The sequence below is a fragment of the Sinocyclocheilus anshuiensis genome, unplaced genomic scaffold (assembly GCF_001515605.1).
Source record: "Sinocyclocheilus anshuiensis isolate Anshui unplaced genomic scaffold, SAMN03320099.WGS_v1.1 scaffold280, whole genome shotgun sequence".
In the NCBI taxonomy this organism is placed as follows: domain Eukaryota; kingdom Metazoa; phylum Chordata; class Actinopteri; order Cypriniformes; family Cyprinidae; genus Sinocyclocheilus; species Sinocyclocheilus anshuiensis.
The window spans coordinates 684,806-708,415 of NW_015558575.1; the positions used below are offsets into that span (position 1 = coordinate 684,806).

Sequence of the window (23,610 nt, forward strand, 5' to 3'; positions counted from 1 at the left end):
CACAACTCGCAGCTTCCTGTCTCTCAACCGAGGTTGTTGAGACCATTGTCCAATCCAGAGCTCACTCTACAAGGAAACTGTATGCCCTGAAGTGGAATCTTTTCACTTCTTGGTGTGAAGACCGCCAGCTCGACCCAGTTTACTGCCCAGTTGGTACAGTGCTGGAGTTCCTGCAGGCCCGTTTCTCTGCAGGGTTGACCCACTCCACCTTGAAAGTCTACGTGTCGGTGGCCAGTCAGTGGGCTGATTCAGAGCATGGTCATGCTGGGGGCGTTCCCAAAGCATTTACGACGCAGCGTCTCATTCTCTCGGGGAACCATGGTTACATTCGTAACCTGGAGACGTTATCAGTGAAGCTACTTTGGTGATGTTACAAAATAAAGTCACATAGGTTGAACAGGTACTGACCTCTAGATGGGGTCCGCTGTCTCAGTCGTGCTTGTGGTACTCTGACCTCAGGTGGGTTTATGCTAAGTTTGCTGTTGTAGTCGCTGATATTTGAACGCCGTCTACTAACTAAATCCAGAGATGAGTTGGGCGACTCTGAACCTTTTGGTCTCATCTTCACGCTTGCGTGTTCACTCGTCTCTGCATCTCTACAGACATACAGAGATAAAGCAGCATTAACAGACCAAGTTAAAGGGAAAGTGGAAAGTTTGTATTTACAAGTTGGGAAGTCGAAATTACGACGTCAGGTGTGTTCAAGTAACTTTGGCCAGATCAAGATGGTGATGTACCTGTTCTACAAATAATTCAGAAAAGATTTCTACAGCCCTACTTCTACAAAATGACAAATAAAGAATGTGCATCGGGAGTGTTTTTGCTTTTTAATCAATTTATGAAGGTGCTGTAAATTGAATCGTTATTGTATATATTCTATCTTAATTGTCGAAGTGCCGAGTGTTGCATACGCATTAAAACTGAAGTATGTTTTGAGCTAAGTTTGCATAATTTGTAATGTACTGCAAGGCAGCTCACTATGCTTTGCAACAGAGCCACAGAGTAATTGATTTAATACGATGGAGATACATTATCAGAGAAACAGATACTGACCGTGGGCTGTATGGCATGGAAGGAGGAGGAGGAATATAGAGATCTAAAATTGCAGGTTTCTCCGGACGATTGATTTGCACAGGATTTCTGGATGACTGGGTGGCAGGCACATACGATGGGCTCTAAAACAAACAAATGATTATATGAGGTATATTTACATATGATAGCCGTGAAAAAAAAAAAACCTTGCTAAATTTCATCTTATATCTTTTAAATGAAATCATCACAGAGCTTTTGGATCATAGACCTTTGATAGACCATATACCAAATTACTACAATAAGACACTTTGTACTGAAGTATTTTTTTTCTTCTCAGGGACCAGCTTTATTTTGTAAGACATGCCAATTTTTGTTGAATGCAGACTTTCTTTAAGCCTTTAATCATAGATTTTGCTAGAGCAAGAGTGGACTTACTGTACTGTACTGGTCTACTTTTGTGGAAAGAACCAATAATAGTCTTTATACTCAGTAAGTTCCTGTATGGATTATGTGAATTGCATAAACAGATATTAAGAAGGACATTTGTTGGCAAGCAGGGCTTTCATTCATTGAAAGGTAATGAAAGGAAATGTGAGTGGTGCTTGTCTGTGCAAAACTCACCGCCATAATGCTTGTGCGTTATGGATAATTGCTAATAGGGTATGTTTGTCCAATTTTAGTCCAATTGCTTTTAAGAATACAATAAGCAGCCTGATTTGAAGTAGCATTCATGTTCATACCACAAATCAAAGTGCCTCTTTATCATGGATTTTTTTTTACATTTATAATGTTTTTTTTTTATTGAAGGAAAATCGTTTTCTTCAGCTGTAGTCTACAGTCTGACCTTTAAAATTATAGCGAGGTGTTTGGGAGAGTCCATATGGACTAATATTAGCTACAGTATTTCTAAAATCAATGGTTGTGTGACATTTGGACCGGGAGTTTAATCAGGTGGAAACACACATCCTGATGTGAAATCTTAACTGCTGTTAATCAGCATAAGTCAGCTGTGGATGACGTGTGACATCAACATGCATTTTCAAAGGCAAGTTAACGTGTGTGTGTGTGTGTGTTTGTGTGGAGGGGAAGAAATGTTGCATTGTTTTAGTTCTGCAACACCCATGCAAATCCATCCACTCGTGTTGAAACAATGAAAGTTCATGGAGTTTGGCCAAATGTGAAACACAGAGAAATGGCAGAAAACGCCTCACAAGCTGTCATTTGCCTTCTACAAACAGTCTACACAAGTGTTCAAATGTTTGGGGTCGGTAGGATTTTTAAATGTTTTTGCTTACTAAGGCTGCATTTATTTAATCAAAAATACAGTAAAACTGTGAAATATTACTACATTTAAAATAATTATTTTTAATTTGAATATATTTTCAAATGTAATTTATTCCTGTGATGTAAAGCTGAATTTTCAGCATCATTACTCCAGTCTTCAGTGTCACATGATCCTTCAGAAATCATTCTAATATGCTGCTCAAGAATCAGTTATATTATTATCAATGTTCACAACGGCTGTGCTGCTTAATAAACCATGATACTTTTTTTTTTTTTTTGAGACAAAAGCTTCCTGAGAGTCTGGACTGTAGGAGAATGAGGGCAGTACCTGGATGGCCGGGGGTCTCCAGCGCATGTTCTTCAGCAGTGCGGGTGTGAAGCCACAAGTACCTGATGGTCTTTTCTTCACCATCAGTGTCACATTCTGAGGATCTTCTCTGAGCTTTTCCACCAGATTCTTCAACTGCCAGCCCACCTGAGAAGAAAGCAGTACATCTGTTTATGGGTGACTCTTATCAGTTTTGTCTTCATTTCTTGAAACCACAACTTTCTCATAATTGTTCCTTTATTGCTTATACTTGCTTATTACACGGCTCTGTGGAATACTTGATTCTGATTGGTCAATCGCGCCATCCAGCGGTATGTTATTCCCAGATAACAACCGCCAAATTGAATAACACACCGCTCATCCGGGTACTACGAGTTATCTTGACCGGTACTACTTATATGCTTAACGAGTCACTCCGCTTTCGTTGACTGTCTGGCGCCATCTTGTGACTGAAAACACTTAACCACCGCGTGAGATAACAACCGGCTGGATGTACATTATCCCTTACTTAATTACTCATAATTGTGACTTTATGTTGCATGATTGCATATATTTTATTATTCTACTTTATTATTATTTACTTAAATGGATAAATTTATTTTTCACAATTACAACTGTACAGTTTTTCTCATAAATGTGATTTTATGTCTCGAAATGTGGCTATTTTGTATTTTAAATAGCATTTTAAAATGTATTTACTTTAAACTTTATCTCACAAATACGTGTTTTATTTATTTATTTATTTTACTCTGAGACGGAAATGCCCTTGTGAAAAAGAAGTACACTTTAGAATACTATTAACTTATTACGGAAATAATATACTGTAAAAGAATTCGGTAACACTTTATTTTAGGGTCTCTTAACTAACTAGCTAACTTATTAGCATGCATACTAGAATATTAGCCATTTATTAATACTAATTAAGCACATATTAATGCCTTATTCTACATCCCTAATCCTACCCAATACCTAAACTTAACAACTACCTTACTAACTATTAATAAGCAGCTAATTAGGAATTTATTGAGGGAAAAGTCGTAGTTAATAGTGAATAAGTGTTCCCTATTCTAAAGTGTTACCAAGAATTCTACTTAAGTGCAAACTGAATGTAATGTTTTTGGGCAATTAATTCAATGTTATTTACAATTAAATGAAAATGTATTATAGTTTACATTTATATTAATTGCAATTAGTCGAATTTAAGAATGCTTTTTGACTGACTTATGACTTAAGTACACTATCTCTAAAGTATGCCGAATGTCCTGACAAGCATTTATGGTAAACTAAAACATACTTTAATGTCATTTCTATTGAAACTTGTATGTCATGTATTTAAATACATTGGTGATTACTCATTTGTAATGATGCAGTTGCAATTTAGTTCATTTAAAATATATTAACTTTTAACTTTTATACAAGTGCACACTCAATACAATTAAGTGCACTTCTTTTTCACAAGGGTGGACTTCCATAGAAATAAAACCTGGACATAAACGATCATAAATGGGGGAAAGCTGATACTGCTGTAGCTGAGCAAATGTAGTCTGAATAGCTTTATGCTGTACAAATACAAATGGGTAGGGACCAACCCAATGCTTTCTCTGTAAATATGAGGTGAATAAAAAAACAGCACTGATCCAAAACAATGATAAAGGTGTTCATAACAGTATGGTTATTCAAAAGGCCTTTCATCACGGAAATATCTCCCGCTCTCTCCCATGGATCAGGTGTACCCAGTCCAACACAAAAGCTCACCATCTTGCCTCCTCTCACTCTTTTAGGGCAGAACAATTACCCATAATCCTCCTCACTATCATGTGACAGATGCATGGACTCACCACTGTTTGTTCGTTGACTTGAATCACCTCATCGCCTGCATGAATCCTCTGAGTTCTGTCTGCTGGAGACTGAAGGGTGAAACACAGACAGACGTCATGAATCATTTGAAGTAATGCTTGTGAACACTGTTTCTTATGGATCTCGGCAATCTATTAATCACAGACTGTGGCTTGAATGATGCAGGACATTGATGCATTAACGGCAAAAAAAATACAATTCAAAGCGATCTGTTGTTCTGTTGACTCACATTTTCCGTAGTTCCGGTGATGACGTGTAGCCCATCGTAAGTGGATTTGATATACATTCCCTTTAAAAAAATAGGCAAACAATATGTAGTTGTTAAGCAATGGGCAAACAATTCCAGCGGGTCGTGTGCTAAAGTTGTTGACACTCACCAGTCCCTCGCCTGCTTTGATATTAGTGATGCTGACTTCCTCCAAACAGGTAATTTGACTCTTCAAGGGGTCAGAGGTCATCCTCATGGTGGAATCACAAATTCCGGTCAAAACTTGTGACTGAAATGAATAGAAAGAATAATGTTGTGGTATTTATGATTCATTTGGTCATGATAACTTATGCAGGACTTCATAAGGCTCAACCAAGGCTCATTGTAAAAACATTTCAATCATGACAACTCTCTGAAGATTTTAGCATGGTGATGGAAATTGCTGCTGCTGTTGGTTATTGCTGTAGTTGTAGATTATTGCTGCTGCTGCAAGCAAGTACAGGAACTTGCTACTGCCTCCGTGAGTATTTAAGACATACTGCTGCTGCACAAATAGCATATAAAATAACCCCGTAGCAGATCTATACAGGTGGAGCTGGGGAAGGTGGAGGGTTTCAGAGAAACTCTGAAAGCACGCTGCAGGAATCTCAAGTGAATGCTAGCCAGACATATAAATGCAAGGCAGTAAGCTCATTGGCTGCATATGCAGCATGAACCAATCAGCTTGTGCCAAGTCGTTTAACTCTCTGAATATCATCAGTTACGTTAACACCCCGTCAGAATGCGCCATCTAGAGTTTCATGACTGAACTATATATTTATGCAAAATATTACATTGCTTCTTGCATGTTTTGTGATACTTTTAAAGAGAAATTTCCAGTGAGTGGTTGTTGTATGTACTGTGGCAGTTCGTAAATGAAATGTCCAGCGATTGGTGCTAAAATGTTTGGAAAAAAATGTACCACTTTCCTATGCTAAACCTAACCAAAAGTGTTAACAAAAGCAAACGTGTGATAAAAATGCATTTGCTGACACAACCATCAGTCAGCTTGCTTCTACTAGTCTTTGAGCTCTTTTATCAAGATTCATTTTACGGGATTCCTTCCTGAGTGCTCTGCATCACAAGTGCAGTGCTGTACCAGGTGGGCTACCGAGCAAGTTTACTACGTCAGAAAAGCCATATATAGAAAACTGATAATGTGATGCAAATGTCAAATTGTATTTCTTTTGTACTATGGTAAGATGTTTTGAGGTCATAACAGCATTGTGCAAGGAACTGCATGGAAATAAAGCCGCTTCTCTCATCTTGATTTATTTATTTTCTTTCATTGAATGCATTCTGGGATTGTATGGAGCCTCTCACATGACATAGGAAAATAGATATTGTGCCCACAAATTAAGAATTCATTGCCACCACTTATTAATTAAAAATGTGGCAATAATTTACCATAATTTAACTATGTTTACCACTACTTAACCACATTAAATTAAAATAAGGAAGGAAATTAATAAAACATTTTCCACAAATTAATTCTTTACTATATCAATTTTTTTCTGCAAGTCATGTGCGGGGCTCTGCAGGATTGGATTGTCTGTGAAGGATATTTGGATATATGGCCATGAATCCCTATTATCAGACACTTTTGGTGGCAGAATAAATGAATCATGGGTGACAGATTGCCTGCGAATAGGGTATTTCTACAATGGCTATGATTGGTCTTTTTTTTTTTTTGGCATGGCATCACTGTTTCACCGACTGAGAATCCACAGTTAGGGATCATTAACACAAAATGAGATGATTCTAGTGGGTTCCAGAAAGATCTGCACTCTGTTAAAGTCAAACATGGGGATGACTACTTGATGGCATTGCAAATGATCGTTGAAACTTGATTATATTGATTATTCTATCCTGTTGGCCTCAAAGGCTGAGATACTGTAAATACTAACCAAAAATCATAACTTATCAAATCCCAAAGGATAAAATGAAGAACTGCTCAATATTACATCTTGCAACTTACTCTGTTTCACTTGCACACTATGCATATTTAGCTCAAATCATTAAGTGTGAATGCAATTTATGCTTGTTTGTACTGTACAAACTGTTGAAATTATTGTATTGCATCCGGAACATTCCTTTAATGGAGATTGTGAGATACTGTTATCTACCACAGGATGTTTCAGTGGTTCCTGTGGACAAAATCTCGAACTGAACAATAGAGTTGCATCTCCACACTCACAATGAACCCAAATGCATCACAGATAACAGCTGAATCTCTGACCTGAGAGACGTTTGCATGTTTGAATGATAAATATGCTGTGTTTGAAATAACTGCGGCAAGACTTACCACTTCTAATATCTTCTCCTCCATTTCAAACACTGTGCAGTCCTGCAATTAAAAAGGGAGGATTTGCATGAGATGCCACATTATGTTGAGTTCCCACAGGAAAATATGGAATGGTAAACATGAAATCAAAATACCAAAGAAAGTATTTAAGAAATGTAATATGAGGATTCGAAATATGGAATGCGCTGACAAATAGATGGAGAAGGGCCTATCGCCAGTGTTTAATTTTGATTTAAAGACAAGTTTGACAGGATAATTGCTGCAGAGTTTGAGGGCGGATGTGCTTGAGACTATGTAGAGCAAAGACATCGATCACAGTTATGAGCCGCCTATCCCCGCTGAGCTCCGGCTCAGTAAAACCATATGTTTCTCTGTGCATCAAGACATACCTTACTACACTGCTGTTCAACAGTTTGACATGCTGCTTTTGAAAGTAGCGGTTACTTTTATTCGCACAGTTCGCATTTAATTGATCAACTGACATTTTTACAAATTACTATTTCTATTTGAATGAAATGTTATTTACATTTTTTGTTCTCAAATAATCCTCCTAACTCTGACCATAAAGGATTTCACACAGGACACTTTTTTTGTGTGTTTGTAAATGCAGCTAGACGTTTTAATGAAATGGAGTTTAATGTATGAGTCTCGAGAAGTGTCAATATGTTTGGCCAATTCAGAAAAGAAGTCTAATTCTGATATGATGTATATCATTTAAATTTGTTTCATTTAGTTTATTTATTTTAGTTTTAATTATTTTTGGCAACTAGCTAAAATTTGTATTTTAAGTAACAAAAGTGTTTTTTTCCCCTGTTTTAGTTTTAGTTAACGATAATAAACCTGGTAACTATTTTGACATTTTTACTAAAAATTACAAAAAGAATTTAAAAAAAGAAAATGCACTCAATAAGAATGTAATCATTCAATTATAAAAGTAATTATAAAATAAAAACGTTTATATTTCATATAGTAATTATAATTAAAATGATCTCTTTTAATGGAATTTTTGAACAGTTTCATACAAACTCGGTGAATGAAAAGTAGCAACCTGCAAATGTTACCTTAAAGACCAAATAAAACACTTTTTTTTTTGGCATAAACAGTGATGTCAAATAACATTTTTGACTTTTGACTAGTTAATTTAGATGTTAGCATTTTTAGGTTACCGTTTTTTCAGTGTGCAGTGAATGCTTGCAGAGCTTTGACTAGGAGATCAAAGCTGATGAACACAGTAACTAACCTTCTGGACAGTTGTGGTCAGTTCCAGACAGAGCTGAATTATCTTGTTTTTGGTTGATGTAAAGTCACTGATTCCTGTCAGGGGAGTCCTGCACACAAACAAAGAGAACAAAGTGTAACTCATCCAAACGCTCATGAGATGTTCACTCATCTGGTACGATCTGGTATGTGATGTTTCAAGCCCAAACATGCAGTGTACGTATGTGTTCATGTGTGTCTGTATGACATCACGAGGAAAGATTTAAGGTGTTTTGACTGAACACAGAAACCAAAGCAATAGTTGGTGAGACAGCTGCCAGTAAGAATGTGACACTGAAACATGATTCAAATAAAATCTTAAATATTCAAATAAATCTACATTCAAGGACATTCAAATTTTTTTCCTAAAATTGTAAGGATTGTATTGAATGATAACGTTAAGAAGATGTTTTGTTAACACTATTTTAAGAACATTTCTTCCAAACATTTGCACAGCCTTTACATTATGTCTTACTATGGAAGTCAGCGGGGGCCATCAACTGTTTTGTTACCCACATTCTTCAAAATATCTTCTTTTGTGTTGTACAGAAGAAAGAAACTCATACAAATTTGGAACAAATGAGGGTGAGTAAATGATTTTCATGTTTTTTTTGTGAGTGTGTGAACTATCCTTTTAAGTGCAAAATGAATGTAATAATTTTTTTCAGACACTTGATGCAGTAGCATGTTAACAGCAATTAAATGAAAATGTACTATACTGTAGTTTAAATGCTGAAATTTAGAGTGCTTTTTTGACCCACCTGTTGTCACTGAAATATGGTTAAAGTGTACTGCCGAATATACTGACAAGCATTTATGATAAACTAAAACATACTTTAACGTAATCTCTATTGAAGCTTGTATGTTATACATTTAAATATATTTTGTAATTACACACTTCTAATGATCAAGTTCTAGTTTAGTACATATACTAACTTAAAATATCAAATAACGCACTACAGTTAAAATTAGTTAGACAACACATCAGAATAAGTGTATTTGTTTAAAGCAAGTTAAAAGATTATTAAAACGTGATGATAAAAAAAAAAAATACTTTACAACACTACACTTTTGCAATTAAGTGTTTTATAAAACAGTTATGAAAGTGTCTTAATATTATCTAAGAACTGTTTTTAAAAATATACTTTTAAGATTTGAAGTACTCTACATGTGCAAGCTGTCCCATTTTACTGTCAGGCTGAAGTTTAAAACTTAGGTTTAGGGGTTTGTTCAAATCCCTAATCATAAGCAATAATAACAGTGATGCTAACAGTACCACAAACAAATGCCTCGCTTATCACGCGCTCAAGCAGTTTCCGTTTGTGTATCTTCCACTTTAATGATATGACATGTGAAGTATGTGGTGTTTGTAATGCCATGTGACAGTGGCTACAGCCCACGGGTCATTCTCACAACCTTTCCAGCTAAAAATCCCATCACATTCCATCGCACCGGTCAGAGCCGTCGCATGAACATGGTCACTGCCTGACTTCAAAGGGATTCCAGAAAGCCGTCTCTGCCCTAAACCCAGCCAGACACCGACCGACAGACTTGAAGTCTGCCAAAAAGTGCAGAGACTTTGGCCTGGTCAGCTACAACAACACAGAATACAGGTGTTTGAGAGAAATATTAACCTGCACTGAGTTCATAGAGGATGCAGGTGCTCTTCTGGAATCTTCTCCTGTTGTTGTATTATAACAAAGCTTTAGCTATGATGAGTTCATGATGGCAGAATTATTAAAGGAATGAAAAAGGGTAATCCACCCTCTGTTCATTTCATGCTGCCCTCTTCAACTGCCAGAAATTAAGAGCAGAATCTCTCACAGTGTCACAATACGCTGGAGCAAGGGACGAGGAGACGTGGAGATTTCACAAAATGAGAGTCTTTAATAATCCAACAGGGAGACAGAGCACAAGGAAGACGTTCACAACAAGTAGACCCAACGAAGAACTAAAGAACAGACAGGAACTTATAAACACAGGATAATTGCAAACACAGGTGAGCGGAATCATCAATCACTAAACAAGAACAGGAAACATGACCAAAAAAGGAAAACAGGAACTAAGACAGAGGTAAAACACGACAGACAGTCCAGAATCCTGACACACAGACTGTAGAGGCTGTTTAATGTTGAATGAGTTTACCGTCAGATCTCAAAACAAGCATTTGATTATTTAAATCTCCTGTTTAAAAATAGGAAAATAGACACGCCATAGTTGAAATGGTTTTCTGTCTTGCATTTTATCTCTCAAAATGATGGATGTCATTATAAATGTGGAGATTTTTATGTATTTAGTTGTAGGCATATATAATACATATTTTAAATTGTTGCTGCCATAATAATGACCCATTTCAAATGTTTTCTTCTCTATCTTCTTTTTGTTCTCAACAGCTCCTATTTGCTGTTGTGAGGCAGTAATGAAATATTGTTCTTGTAAATACTTTCCAGCATTTCAGTAATAAATATGCATGCAAATTACAGCAAAGTGCAACAGTTACCGTACGGTGTTCGGCAGTGGTCAAAAAAGATTTAAAGAGTGGACTTTTAATAGTTTTCTTTTTGTAAACTCAGAGATGTGGATTCGGACGGCAATTAAATTACCACAGGACCTGGATGTTTGTCAAAAAACAGTAGGTAATTCGGCTGGGGATTTTTATGCGGGTGGTGGGAGAAAAACACAGACATTCTGGATACAGACAGCAAGAAAATCACAGATTAACCCCTGTAAATGTTGACAACAGTTTAGGTCCCCACGAGAAACAATTACCGTCCGAATCAAGTTAAAAAAGGGACCAAAATACCTGAGAGAAATAAATGAGAAGGACTGAAAGAGAAGGAGCTGAAAGAATAAGAGATCTTAAAGCACTTACACAAAATATTCCAAAGCATTTCTCAGAGAAAGTTGAAACTGCGAGACATTACGTCACAAGAGGGAAATATAAAAAGTCACAAAGTCGCAGTTGTAACAAAAGTGCAGTTGTCACATAGTTAAAACTGTGAGATATAAAAAGGCGCACTTGTAACAAATAATGTCACAATTGTCCCATTTAACGTCAACATTGAGAAATATTGAAATGCAATAGTAAAAAGTCGCAATTGTGACAGTCAAAATTGCAAGATGTAAAGTCCCAATTACAAAAAATTAAATCATAAATATTTAAGAATATGTAAGATACACTTGCAATTGACAAAACTTGCAAAATTTGCAATTACAAGTGTAAGTGAATCACAATTCTGACAAGTAAAAACTTAAATTACGAAACATTAAGTCTCAATACTGAATATATATAAAAGGTCTCAACTGTGATATTAAGTTGCAGTCACATATAGTTAAAACTGAAATATTAAACTGAAATAGTAAAATATAAATTTGCAATTGTGAAGGAGTCAAAACTTCAAGATATAAAGTCCCAAGCAGTGTTGTCACGGTACCAAAATGTCAGTATTCGGTACCAATACCAGTGAAAATCCACGGTTCTCGGTACCAATTTCGGTACCAAAGCAAAACACAAAAACATGCTAATTGAACAACATTTTTATTAATAACGTTAAACAAAAATTTAATGTACAAAACCAATGCCATTCTTTATACTTATTTAAAAGTGTTTCAAGTTTTCCCACAAGTAATAAAAGTATGAAAAAAGTAAACAAGTTTCACCCAAAAGTTTAGTCATAGTTCTGCTGCCACTGAAAAACATCTGTAAACTGTTGTCTGTTTTAGGGTTTGCTGGTGTTTCAGGATCTTCCTCAGTCTGCAGCTGTAAAAGAACAATATAATATACTTCAGTAAAGCAATGGGCTGAGTCTGACCAAATGCAACATTTGAGGTTGCCACTGCTTTTATGAAGTGTTTGCCAGGTTTTCACAACAAAACCCGCCCAATCGCGTTTCGAGGGGTTCCCCGGTAAAAATCGCGTTCTGAGGATAAAATAAGCATGTTTTGGCGGGGTTCCCCTGGTAAAATTCGCATTCCAGGGGTTAAATATCATGCTAATGGGGTCGTTTTTCAACCCGCGGACATGAAAAACAACACGCGGTAACAGTGTTCAGCAGTCCAATTTCGCGGGAAAACCACAGACTTGGCAACACTGGAAGAGGATAGCTTTCTGATAGCGCATCAAGAACCGGGTTGACCGGGTACTCGGTACCACCGGTACTTAAAAAAAACCTGGTACCGTAACGTTTTCATTTTTTTAGTACCGACTTGGTACCGAAATACCGGGTCTTTTGACAACACTAGTCCCAAGTGCAAGAAATGAAGTCACCACTATTTCATTTTTTAAAATCAGAGCTGGAAGCAGGCTCAGCCAACAAAGCGTCACATTTGGGGCCCACTAAAATAGAAATATTTAGGCTAACCATGACAGGTATTGGTAAGTTTGTAGTTGTTTTGATGAGAAAAACTAGTGTACTTTTTGTATTTGGAAAGGTGTTTTGATTTGTTGTTTTTTTACTGGTAGCATTAGAAATTGTTCAGACTCCTCTATCAATAGTCCAATGTTCATGGACATGCAATGGATTCCAGATGAAATGTTTTCTATGGATCACATACATTTTTGAGTCTGTCTTCTACTAAACTGTGGTACTTTACCGGAGTGGAACTGAGCCAGAGAGCTTTGGGGAGCTTAGCACGTCCTCGTGAAAGCAAATTTAAAAATAACCAGAGACCTAACAGATACAACACAGAGTTAAGATGAGGCTCAATCCGCCGAGCGGAAACTACTGGAACAATGGCGTGACATATTTTCCTGCTCTAGCTTGCTGTGTGTTTGTCTGTATGGGTTTGCGTGTGCGAGCGCTGGGCGGGGGGCTCTCTGACAGGTGGGTGGGTCACATCTGTTTCCTGCTCTCCAGGAGATATCTTCCAGAACATTCTACCCATGAGTGCTATATGCTGACCTCTCACAAATTCAACACCGCAATGTCTATTCCAGCCCTCATACACTTCCTCTGTGGTTCTCCGCTCACTACTGCTTAGAACAGGTGATGCTTAAAAACAAACGGAAAATCTTTTCTCAACAACATCCTTCTGAAAAGCCACCCGGTCTGACAGGTAGAGCTCCAACATGTAACACCAAAACACAAAGCTTCTGCTTACTGTTTGCTGCAGGCACATTCATTCATTCAAGAAACACACCTTTTGTACAATTTTTGTACAATTATGGACGAATGTAAAGGATTAGCTCACTCATTGTTGTCATTTGCTCACTTACGTGTTCCAAACCTGTATGACTTTCTTTTTGCATATGATGACCAGGTGCTGTCAACCTCCAAAAAACACCATAAAACCACCACAGTTTTAACATAAACTAATAAACTTAATGTGATGTATATTTGTCAGTCATGCATAAATGAAACGGGTAGGAAACAAGCAAGATTTCAATATAACTGGATGTGTTTTAATTAAAAAATAACCAGGTTTATATATTTAGCATCGATCAATCTAAATTCTTTTAATCTCATACAAATGAACTAATATTGCTTGTTCCACAGCTAGCAATATTTTAACCATACTTCGTACTTTTTAACGGAATACATTTAATTTTCACAATGAACAGATTTATGCTGATTCTAAGCAATTTGAATAAATGCATTTTAAAAATATGATTTTTTAAATAAAATCAAATAGATGCAAATAGTCAATAAAAAAACAACAACTATGCAATGATTTTTTGATTTTTATGATTATATGTTATGTCGGAGACACGCTAGCTTTCCCAAGACAGACAAACTTAGAGCGGTTACAATCATCCGGGTTTAAATCACGCTCAAATTTACTTGATATTGACGCAATATTTACACTGAAGCTCGCAGGCGGCTGTGGTAAGGGGCATGATAGCAATATTTTAACCATGTTCATACTTTTTCACAATGAACAGATTTATGCTGATTCTAAGCAATTTGAATAAATGCATTTTAAAAATATGATTTTTTAAATAAAATCAAATAGATGCAAATAGTCAATAAAAAAACAACAACTATGCAATGATTTTTTGATTTTTATGATTATATGTTTCAATTATATATGACTGACGCATCATTAAGTCTAATAGTTTGTTTACGTTTAATCTGTGTAATCCAAATGGATTGAAATTTTATATGCAATTTAAATAAATCTTAAATTTAGGCCTAGAGTTTTAAAGTAATTTCGGAAGGCGGGCCTTCATTTGATACAGGAACTATTCAAGCCGTTCATGCCAGACTGGGGAGAGAGGTGTTGTAATAATGTAAAATATGTGAAAAATAATGTTTTTCGAACAACCTAGTATGAGAGCCTGTTCTAGTACACCCCCAAAACAAAATCAAGACTTTGTAAAAGAGCATAATAGGACCCCTTTAAGACACATTTGATGCTTATACATATTGTATAAGCTTCCTTACTAAAAGTACCATTTCACATACAAACAAATTACATAGAAAAATGGCGATAGAACAGAAAGTCAGTGTCATCAACATCAGTGTCTCTTTAGGGTGCAGTCTCCTATTATAAGGTCCTGTGTCAGTCTCCTATCTTGACAGAATAGACTCTGAATGCACACAGTGGACACTGTTTGTTCCAACTGACCCTCCCTATTCATATCCACCACAATGTCGGGACAGAGCGACAGCTAACACGGCTTCTGCGATAAGAATCGGCACTCTCTACAACTTTGGGTTTGTTAACTGGCTGCACACAAAAACACACACGGATTTACACAGGCAGAACGTTCACTATGTGTTTTTAAGGTGCACTTTGTGGTCATTAATACTGTCCGAGAGAACAAAAAAAAGAGCGCGGGGGGAGTCGAGGAGAAATCTTGGGAAGGAAGTGAGAGAAAACAGCTGATCGGAATGCCTGCGAAATCTCTGCTTTCCTGTTCATGGCAGTCTCCACCTATAACAGAGCTCACGCTGGGGAGAAACCTCTCCTCCGATGTTAGATAAGAGCATATGTGTCAGAATGTTAAGCTACTTACTTGTGATCAAACAGTTCTTAAAATGATAACAGCTTTATGTGGCCTGAGTAACAGTAAAATATGTCATTTTAGAGGCATGTGACTTAATAAAGCTCTTCAGAGAACGGATGTGCTTGGCTTTGACCAGTTTGGCAATGCTGGGAATAGCATACTACCATACTACTCTTACTATTTCTGTAGCAGTGTTTCCTGCATTGCTGGCCACAAGCACAGCACAACCACTTTAGTCCACTTCACAAACAAATGACTCTTAAGAGCGATTCTTTTAATGAATCAAAAAATCTGACTAATGATTCAAAACTGACACATTACTGGTTTGAATCAGTGTGACGAGTCCTTTACTTAATGATCAGATCAGATCCAGCATTCTGTATGAGGACACTGTTGTGTAGTACATATGAACAGTGTGCAGTTTTATTTATGGATATATAGATTTGTCAAAATATGCAGTAATATGCAATAGAACATAATATGCTGGGTAATATTTCCAACAATGCAATGCACTCAACGCGATTAATGAAACTGAAGTAATATCAACTTTTTGATTCCTTTGGTCTGCCAAGCCATTTTTACACAAAACTGCATTAAAAATGCTACATTTTAAAGCTGATAATGGAATACTTTCAAAATAATAAGAGAAACAGAAACATTTTTAAGCATTTCAATTAGTATTATGCTTCATTGCAGTCACATGACCTTGTCATATTGCTTGTGAGTGGATTATCTTGCCATTTTGAATTTAATTTTGTGTAAAATGTCTTTTACATTTCACGGTGGAATCAAATAATGAGTAAAGAAAGAGTTGCCACACTAGAAATTTAAGTTCAAGTTGAGTGTATTGCATTGTGTATATGCATTGCATATAGTATAGTGTAAAATTAATCATTTTAAAAAATAAGTTTAGGCATCACAACATAATAATGTAAAGTATAAAAAATGTTAGATATAATATATTGGTATAATATTGGTTATCATCAATATTACAGAGTTTTAAAGTAATCAATATTTATATAAAAATATATATTTTCAATTTTTGGGGGGGTGAACTATCCCTTTAAGACAAATTTGATGTTGCCACACTGGAAATGTAAGTTCAAGTTGAGTGCATTGCATTGTGCCAATATATTTTTATTTTTTGCACAAAATTGCATTAAAATGCAAAACTTTTAAGCCAATAAATAATGTATTAAAATACATTAATATATTAAATTAAACTTCTACAACAAATTAGTAGTATGCTACACTGTAGTCACATGATCTCATCATATTTCATGTGAGCGGTGTCCAGTAATCTTGAACTATTTTGATTATAGGCCGTTGCTATAAAATGTCTTAACATTTAGCAGTGCAATAAAATAATGAGTAAAGAAAGAGTTGCCACACTGGACATTGCATTGTGGGATACAGTATTCTATACAGTGTTGTACACTGCATAATGTTGGAATTTTAGGCCAAATCTACAGTAGATCTTAATATTTCATGAATATAGAAAATCTACATACTGCTCACAGCATACATACTAAATATTGCAGGAACAGTAAGAATAGCATGGCAGTGTGCTAGACATAACCTATGCTAAATACTTTAAAAAGGAGGGCAAAGGTCAGCACCTATATATACTTCCTGATGGAGATAAATATGATCGGACAAGGTTTCTCCGGGAAATCTGATTGGATGTGTGGAAGCAAAATCCTATCTGGACGGGAGTGAGCTTTTGGGGCAGCTGAAGTACTGACCAATGCGCAGAGGAGATCCACAGCCTCCAGAATCAGCTCCTGATGGCCGACACGGGTCACTGTCAGCTCCACCAGATCCTGATGGGAAATCTTCAGAAGCTGCTCTCCATTGATCTTCTCTCTCTCGAAGTTAGGAACATACTGCTGGAGACTGTCGTCCAGCCCTGAGAGACAGACAGAAAGTGAGAATGAGAGACAGAACACAAAGAAACTCTTTCAGGGAGAGTGTGGATCCACATGGGTTTTGACACCACAAGCGTCTGTGCAAACATTAAGATGTTGAGTCAATATAAGACATTTGCACTAGCCTGAAGAGTCCCACTCTCCTCAGTATTTCTCACGTCAAATGCCAGTTACCTGATCTGAGAACAGATCATTGCTATATAAGGGTAATCAAATAAAGCAAGATCTATGAGATCACATCACTGTCCCGTGTTTTACGTGACTGGACTCCATGTGTGTGAGAAAATGCAGTCATGCTGTCATTAATTAAAGGGGTGTTCGGTGGTTTGTTTCTAGGCTTGATTGTGTTTATGGGGTGCAGTCTAACATGTGTTAATGCGTCGTTTTATAAAAAACGCATTATTTTTCACATAATTTACCTTTATTCCACACAGCTCTGTCCCTTCTCTTACACACTAACTAACGTTAAAAAAAGTGAAATCGTAATCAACCACCCGTTTAAACAAACACACACACACAAGTTGTGTCTGACGGCTGGCACAGTAAAGCCCCGTTCACACCAAGAACGATAACTATAAAGATAACGATATTAGCGTCCACACCAGCGGACGATATCGTCTGTTTATTCTATGCGCACGCTCGTCTGCCGCTTTAAATTCTCCAGCTGTCAGTGTTTGTATCGTTCATCAGCTGGAAAAAAATCATTCTGGAAGTGATTGCAACGATGTCGTTTCTCTGTGCCTTTATCGTTATAGTTGTGGTGTGGACTCTGCTATTCTTTATTATTGAGAACGATTTTTAGAACAATATCTTTATCGTTATCTTTATAGTTATCGTGCTTGGTGTGAACAGGGCTTAAGTCTTCGTTAGGCAACTTTGCCTGTTTTTATTGTGTGATTTCAAAATACAGTTAGCAAATGATGTCAAAATAACCCTTTCATGTGAGCTCATGTTTTGCTGAAATGTAAAAATTAATTTTAGGAATTACCAACTTAATTTATTCCAGCATATAAGAGGGTTGGCATAAATGGGTGAATACCATCTCTCAAGACCAATTTTGGGCCATATTGCACCCCAAAGTCAGAAGACAGTAATAATAAATTAGATTTAATATACATAAAAAATAGAAATTAAATAAATAAGCAAACAAACAAATAAATAAATATTTTTGTATTGTTTCCCTAAATTTACTCTCATAACTGTAATGCAAAAAAAAAAAAAAAGATTTAAATAGTATACATCATAATTATATATAGGCCTATATTGAATCACATTTATTAGCATCATCATTTAAAATAATTAGAATTACAAAAAAAGTCCAAAAGCAAAATATACAGACAAAGTAATACAAAATAAGCCCAATTAATCATTCTCATTTATCAGTGTGTAAATTTACAGTAATAAGAAATCGCCTTACCAACCGAGCAATTCATGCTAATCCAATCATTTAATCATCATATCATGTAATAATTTTTTTTATTCATTATTTTTTAAATTAATTTTAATTAATTCAAAGTTTTAATTGATTGACAGCTCTAGTCACAATCCAAAAAAACTTAATGATTCTAAAAATACACTGTGAAAAATAATTTTTCAACTGTTAATAAAACTAAAACCAGAATGTGTTTTACAGGAAAATACTATTTCAGTCTTTCTACTTCAAAATCCCATGTTTAATTCAATGTGTTGCTTGCCGTTTACTTCTAAATTTACTAGAAAATAGTTTAAAAGTAAATCCAAATTTTATTTTAGTGTAAGCTTTATTTTCTATACATTTTACTATTTCTGTCAGGACCACTATCGTCAAAGATGATTGACAATTAGCATACAGTTTGGATTGGCGGTATGGTTCTGTTCTGGGCAAGAACTCCCTGCGCATCCATGCAGCCTAGCATGGATGAGAGCAGGGAGAGCAGCGATAACCCCCCCAGGGTAAACAGAACAGAACCAACATAAATGTATTGCAGATATCGTTAAAGTTCAATAATGGTATGTACACATTTTAGAATTAGTCTGATTCAAAGGAGAATCAGAAGGCTGAATCCTGACTGACAGAGGAGGAGCTGGGGATGGAGGAGGGTAATTAGCTATTGAGCAATGCGAAAACTGCTGATACTACTGCGGGACCTTATATATGAATACTTAGATAGGTGTCGTATTCCCATAGGTTGATGGGGATCAGCTGAGAGTCAGCTGATGCGAGCTTGACTAACGTGACCTGCCAGAACTAACGCTATGCTTGATATTTATCTTGGAGAGAAATGACCTGGGTGTTTTTGTAAGATTCACCTTTATTTTACTCATTTGAATGCATTTCACTGGAAGGCTATAAAGACTTACAGTACTGTGCAGACCAAGTCTGGGAAAGACACAGAGAAGCTCTTTCCCCCTGAATATTAGCTGAAACTTTTGTGTGAATCAGGGGAGGTGAGCTCAAAACAATCTTCTGTCCACTGTTTGTGTGACTGCAGTATGAAAAGTGGCTCTTTGTAGGGGGTTTTTAAAATCAAAGAGAACGCGAGAAAAGGAGGCAAAGAGGGGTCAAAGGGCAAAGTTAGGGATTCCTGAATACCCTCCACCCTCAACACCCCTACTGAGAGACAACAGCTGCATTTTCTGAGCTCAATAAGAGAGACACAGTGTCAATGGAGCCGCCAGAGAAAAGCTGCCACAAACGAGAAAGTGTCAACAATAACAGTCCACCGATGTAGTGTGAGCAAACTAAACTCAGCTTTTGTTATCTATAATTCTTAAGGTATTTCTGTGTTAAATAACCTGGCGAAGCTAAAGGGATGAAGGCATGTGCCGTTCAGTTTGACTGACATGCACATTTGGTGATAAAAGGTCGTCTATGCTGTGTGGATGTCTGTAAGCTGGTGCAGTGAAAAGCCAGGTTAAGTTTGAGACAGCTAAGTAGAGATCAAATCTCCAAATCAGAATCAGAATCAGAATCAATCAGATTTATTGGCAAATATGCTTATACACAAGGGATTTGCCTTAGTGAAGCTTCTAGTAAAAATTAAATTAAATTAAATTAAATTAAATTAAATTAAATTAAATTTAAAAATAATTCACAGAATTAATTCACTAGTCTATCAACTCATAAGAAAAATGCAAAAAAATAAAGAAATAAATAAAGAAAATAATTTTAGAAAGTATTAAGAATGTCAAATAAGACCCCTCAATGAGTTTAGGGTTATTTGGTCAACTTTTGTTTTAGTGTGAAAGTGATCTACCACCTGAAAACATTTGAGAACCACTGCACTAGCCTTATATACATGAAAAAAACAGTCTCTTCTGCGTTTCTATTTCCGGCTCCTACAATCTTAGAGGTTTGACTGTCTCACGGTTCATAGGAGAAAGTTGAAGAAAACATGAAGGAGGATGTTTGTGGGTGGAAATCTGTTTACATGATCACATGCTCTGCGAGCCTTCAAATTAAGCATTACAAGAAAAAGATATTTAATAACCAAAAAGGACAAGAAAACACCATAAACCCCTCATAAACATAATCCATTTGATTAATTTTACAATTCATTCCAAGTCTTCCGTAGCCACAAAAGCTTGTGAGGAATTCAAGTTGTTATACACTACTAATCTTCTCCTCTGCCGCAGCACAAGTCATATCAAAGTGAACGAACATGAGCAAATACTGATTAATTTTTTTAAGATGAATTCTTTAAGACAAACTAATAAGTGGAAGAACGATACATTAAAAAGTTGACAAAATAAAAGTCCTAACTGAGCTAAACACTCACGAAGAGCTATAGCCCAGTGGTTCCATGTGACAACAACTTCTAATCTTAATCAAAAATGCCTCAGATATAAACACTTAACCCTGGTGGGTAAATTTAGCAGAGATAAAAGTATTCACACTACAGTAATCTCATGCTGTAAGTTACGAAAGTTGAAAAAGTTGGCTGCTTTGACTATGAATGCATGAGGTCTTTCTTGTGGTGTTATGTGGTGGGAATCAGACACCACAAAGCCCACTAATCGTATCCATTGAGCTCACTCACATCCAAATGACTAACAAGCTTAAAAGCGCTGTATTAGAGGGCCGAGGCACCCGAGCTTCAGTTACAAATGAGAGGGCAGGGTGTCTCTCTCCTCCACGGCCTGTCTTTCTCCTGATGGATTCTCTCATTGACAGAGCTGGCCTGCTGCCCTGAGAGAGCGCCACTGAGAAAGTCAGCATGTGTACAAAAGGCAGTAGCAGTGTGTACTTCTAAAGCTTTCCTACCGAGTCTTTGGAGACCTGAAGAATGTTTATTGTTCTCCGTGTGCGACTGAAACTCCTCCAAGATTCTGAAACGGTGCCGAACGTTACTCATCCACTCCATATCTAGGCCTACATGAATCACTGGCCATTCCATTTTTGCTCTTTAGTAGACTCTCTAGTAGATTCTCTTCTAGCTCCACCATGACAGTAGCTGAATGAGAAACATCATTGTAGAGGTTTGTATTAATTCAACTATAGCATTTAAGAATGCATACTATAAAGAAATTGTATTGAATGTGCAACTTGTAGTGCGCTTCAAATCTGTTATAATCTATGCACTTTGTAATAATGTCAAAATAAAAGTTTTATATCCGTTTTAATCTTGTCAGTGTTTTAAAGTACACTTATTTTAATGTGTTAACATAAATGTACAGTATTGATTATAATGTTAACTGTAATGTGTTATTTGAGTATTACATTCAAAGTGAATATATTTTAAATGTACTAAAATTCAACACCATTATAAATGTGCAATTCACGACATACATGTTTTAATAGAAATGACATTAAACTATATTTTAGTTTACTATAAATGCTTGTAAGTACATTTGGCACTACACATTAATCATATTTTAATGACAATTGAAGAAATTATGAAATTACGTATAAAGATGCACTTTAAGTCCTAATAAAAAGTGAGTCATCAAAGCACTCTTAAATAAAACTAATTGCATTTAATATAAATGTAATACATTTTAATTTTCATTAATTGCAAATACATAACAAATAGTTTGCACTTAAGTACAGTATATTATTATGTAATAAGCACTTTATTTGTTTACTTTTCATTTTTATTTTTACATGGGATACCCCTTTAAAGTATCAAATCTGTCATCTTTACTTAGAGTATGTTAGCAAAACATCTACTATAATAAAATTTAATATTTGCAATTTGTTGTGATTTGGCTTGCCCACTTAATGGTGTACGACAATTAACATCTTTTAAATTATTTGTTACTGTACATGTAATATGTAACTGAAGCTATAGATTGTGAATTTTCTCGTTCTTTGTTTTTTCAGTTAGCTTACATTTGTTTACCTATGCAAATGTTTAATTTATACGTATATCATTTTTTTGTTTTATCAGGCATTACAAATGACTACCACATGTGATCTTTGCCTTGAAATTGTTGCCTATAGCTCATTATCTTGCTTAGCTCAAACTTTAGGCCTGCTTATTATATAATATATAATGTATAATATACAGTGGGTACGGAAAGTATTCAGACCCCCTTAAATTTTTCACTCTTTGTTATATTTGTTATATTTGAAAAATTTAAGGGGGTCTGAATACTTTCCGTACCCACTGTATATCCTGCTTTTTAGCAATAAGTAGCACAAAGCCATTTACTATTAAACACAGACTATTCTGCTTAGCTGGCCTTGTCATTTACTAGCGTATACATTGTTTAGCTAGTCTTCAGTATAGTCTGCTCATCACTGTGGACACGTGCTTAGTTGTCTGAGCTGTGAATAAGTGAAGTTTGGCGCACATTCCGCAGCCTGGGGGGTCAATAGAGGGAATGTTTGCTCCACCCCTCCTCTCCCATCAGAAACAAGTGTTCGCATGGAAAGCAAGAGTGGATGAAAGAAACATTTGGTGCATTTAGTGTCCCTCTCAATGGTGACATGACATCAGTCTTCTCCATCGGCAGGAGATGAGGGACAACAAAGGCAGTAGTGGGGGGTGGGGGAGAGAGAGAGAGGGATGGAAAAGAGAGTTTCTTCCATCCAAACCCTCCAGAACTCAACAAAGCTTCCACATAGTCGGCTGTCGTGCTGTTCCTGAAGCTCTGCTTGTGTATTCTGGGGTATTTCCAGCAGTGATATAACAGCTTCCTGTTTGAGGGAGTTTGAGCTCATTGAGACTCAATTATCCTGAATAAATTCACTGCACTGACTGCTCCCAAATGGTACCTGAATAATACTGTTGAATAGGAATAGAGGGATCATATAATAAAAACTGGATTTATTTCATATGCAGAATGGTTAGCAAAGTCAAGCCAAGGCATTTCTCTCAGCAGTTGCATGTGACACAGGAATGAGACAAGCTACATAAACTTGAAATGAACTGGGAAGGACGTATGGACGGATGAACAGATAGATAGATAGATAGATAGAAGATAGATAGATAGAATAGA

At 36.2% G+C, this 23,610-nt stretch overlaps 1 protein-coding gene across 1 annotated transcript in view; it reads right to left on the reverse strand.

Annotated features, from left to right (window-relative positions):
- The window catches only part of LOC107679663 (connector enhancer of kinase suppressor of ras 3-like), a 34,732-nt gene that overhangs the window by 7,916 nt on the left and 3,206 nt on the right, over positions 1 to 23,610 (reverse strand). The window contains exons 2-10 of the mRNA XM_016475280.1: positions 16,889 to 17,168; positions 8,294 to 8,381; positions 7,054 to 7,095; positions 4,879 to 4,998; positions 4,731 to 4,790; positions 4,483 to 4,551; positions 2,645 to 2,791; positions 1,054 to 1,175; positions 409 to 596 (exon numbers count right to left, since the gene is read on the reverse strand). Of these exons, the coding sequence (XP_016330766.1) occupies positions 409 to 596; positions 1,054 to 1,175; positions 2,645 to 2,791; positions 4,483 to 4,551; positions 4,731 to 4,790; positions 4,879 to 4,998; positions 7,054 to 7,095; positions 8,294 to 8,381; positions 16,889 to 17,168 (1,116 nt within the window). The remainder of the gene's footprint in view (positions 1 to 408; positions 597 to 1,053; positions 1,176 to 2,644; positions 2,792 to 4,482; positions 4,552 to 4,730; positions 4,791 to 4,878; positions 4,999 to 7,053; positions 7,096 to 8,293; positions 8,382 to 16,888; positions 17,169 to 23,610) is intronic.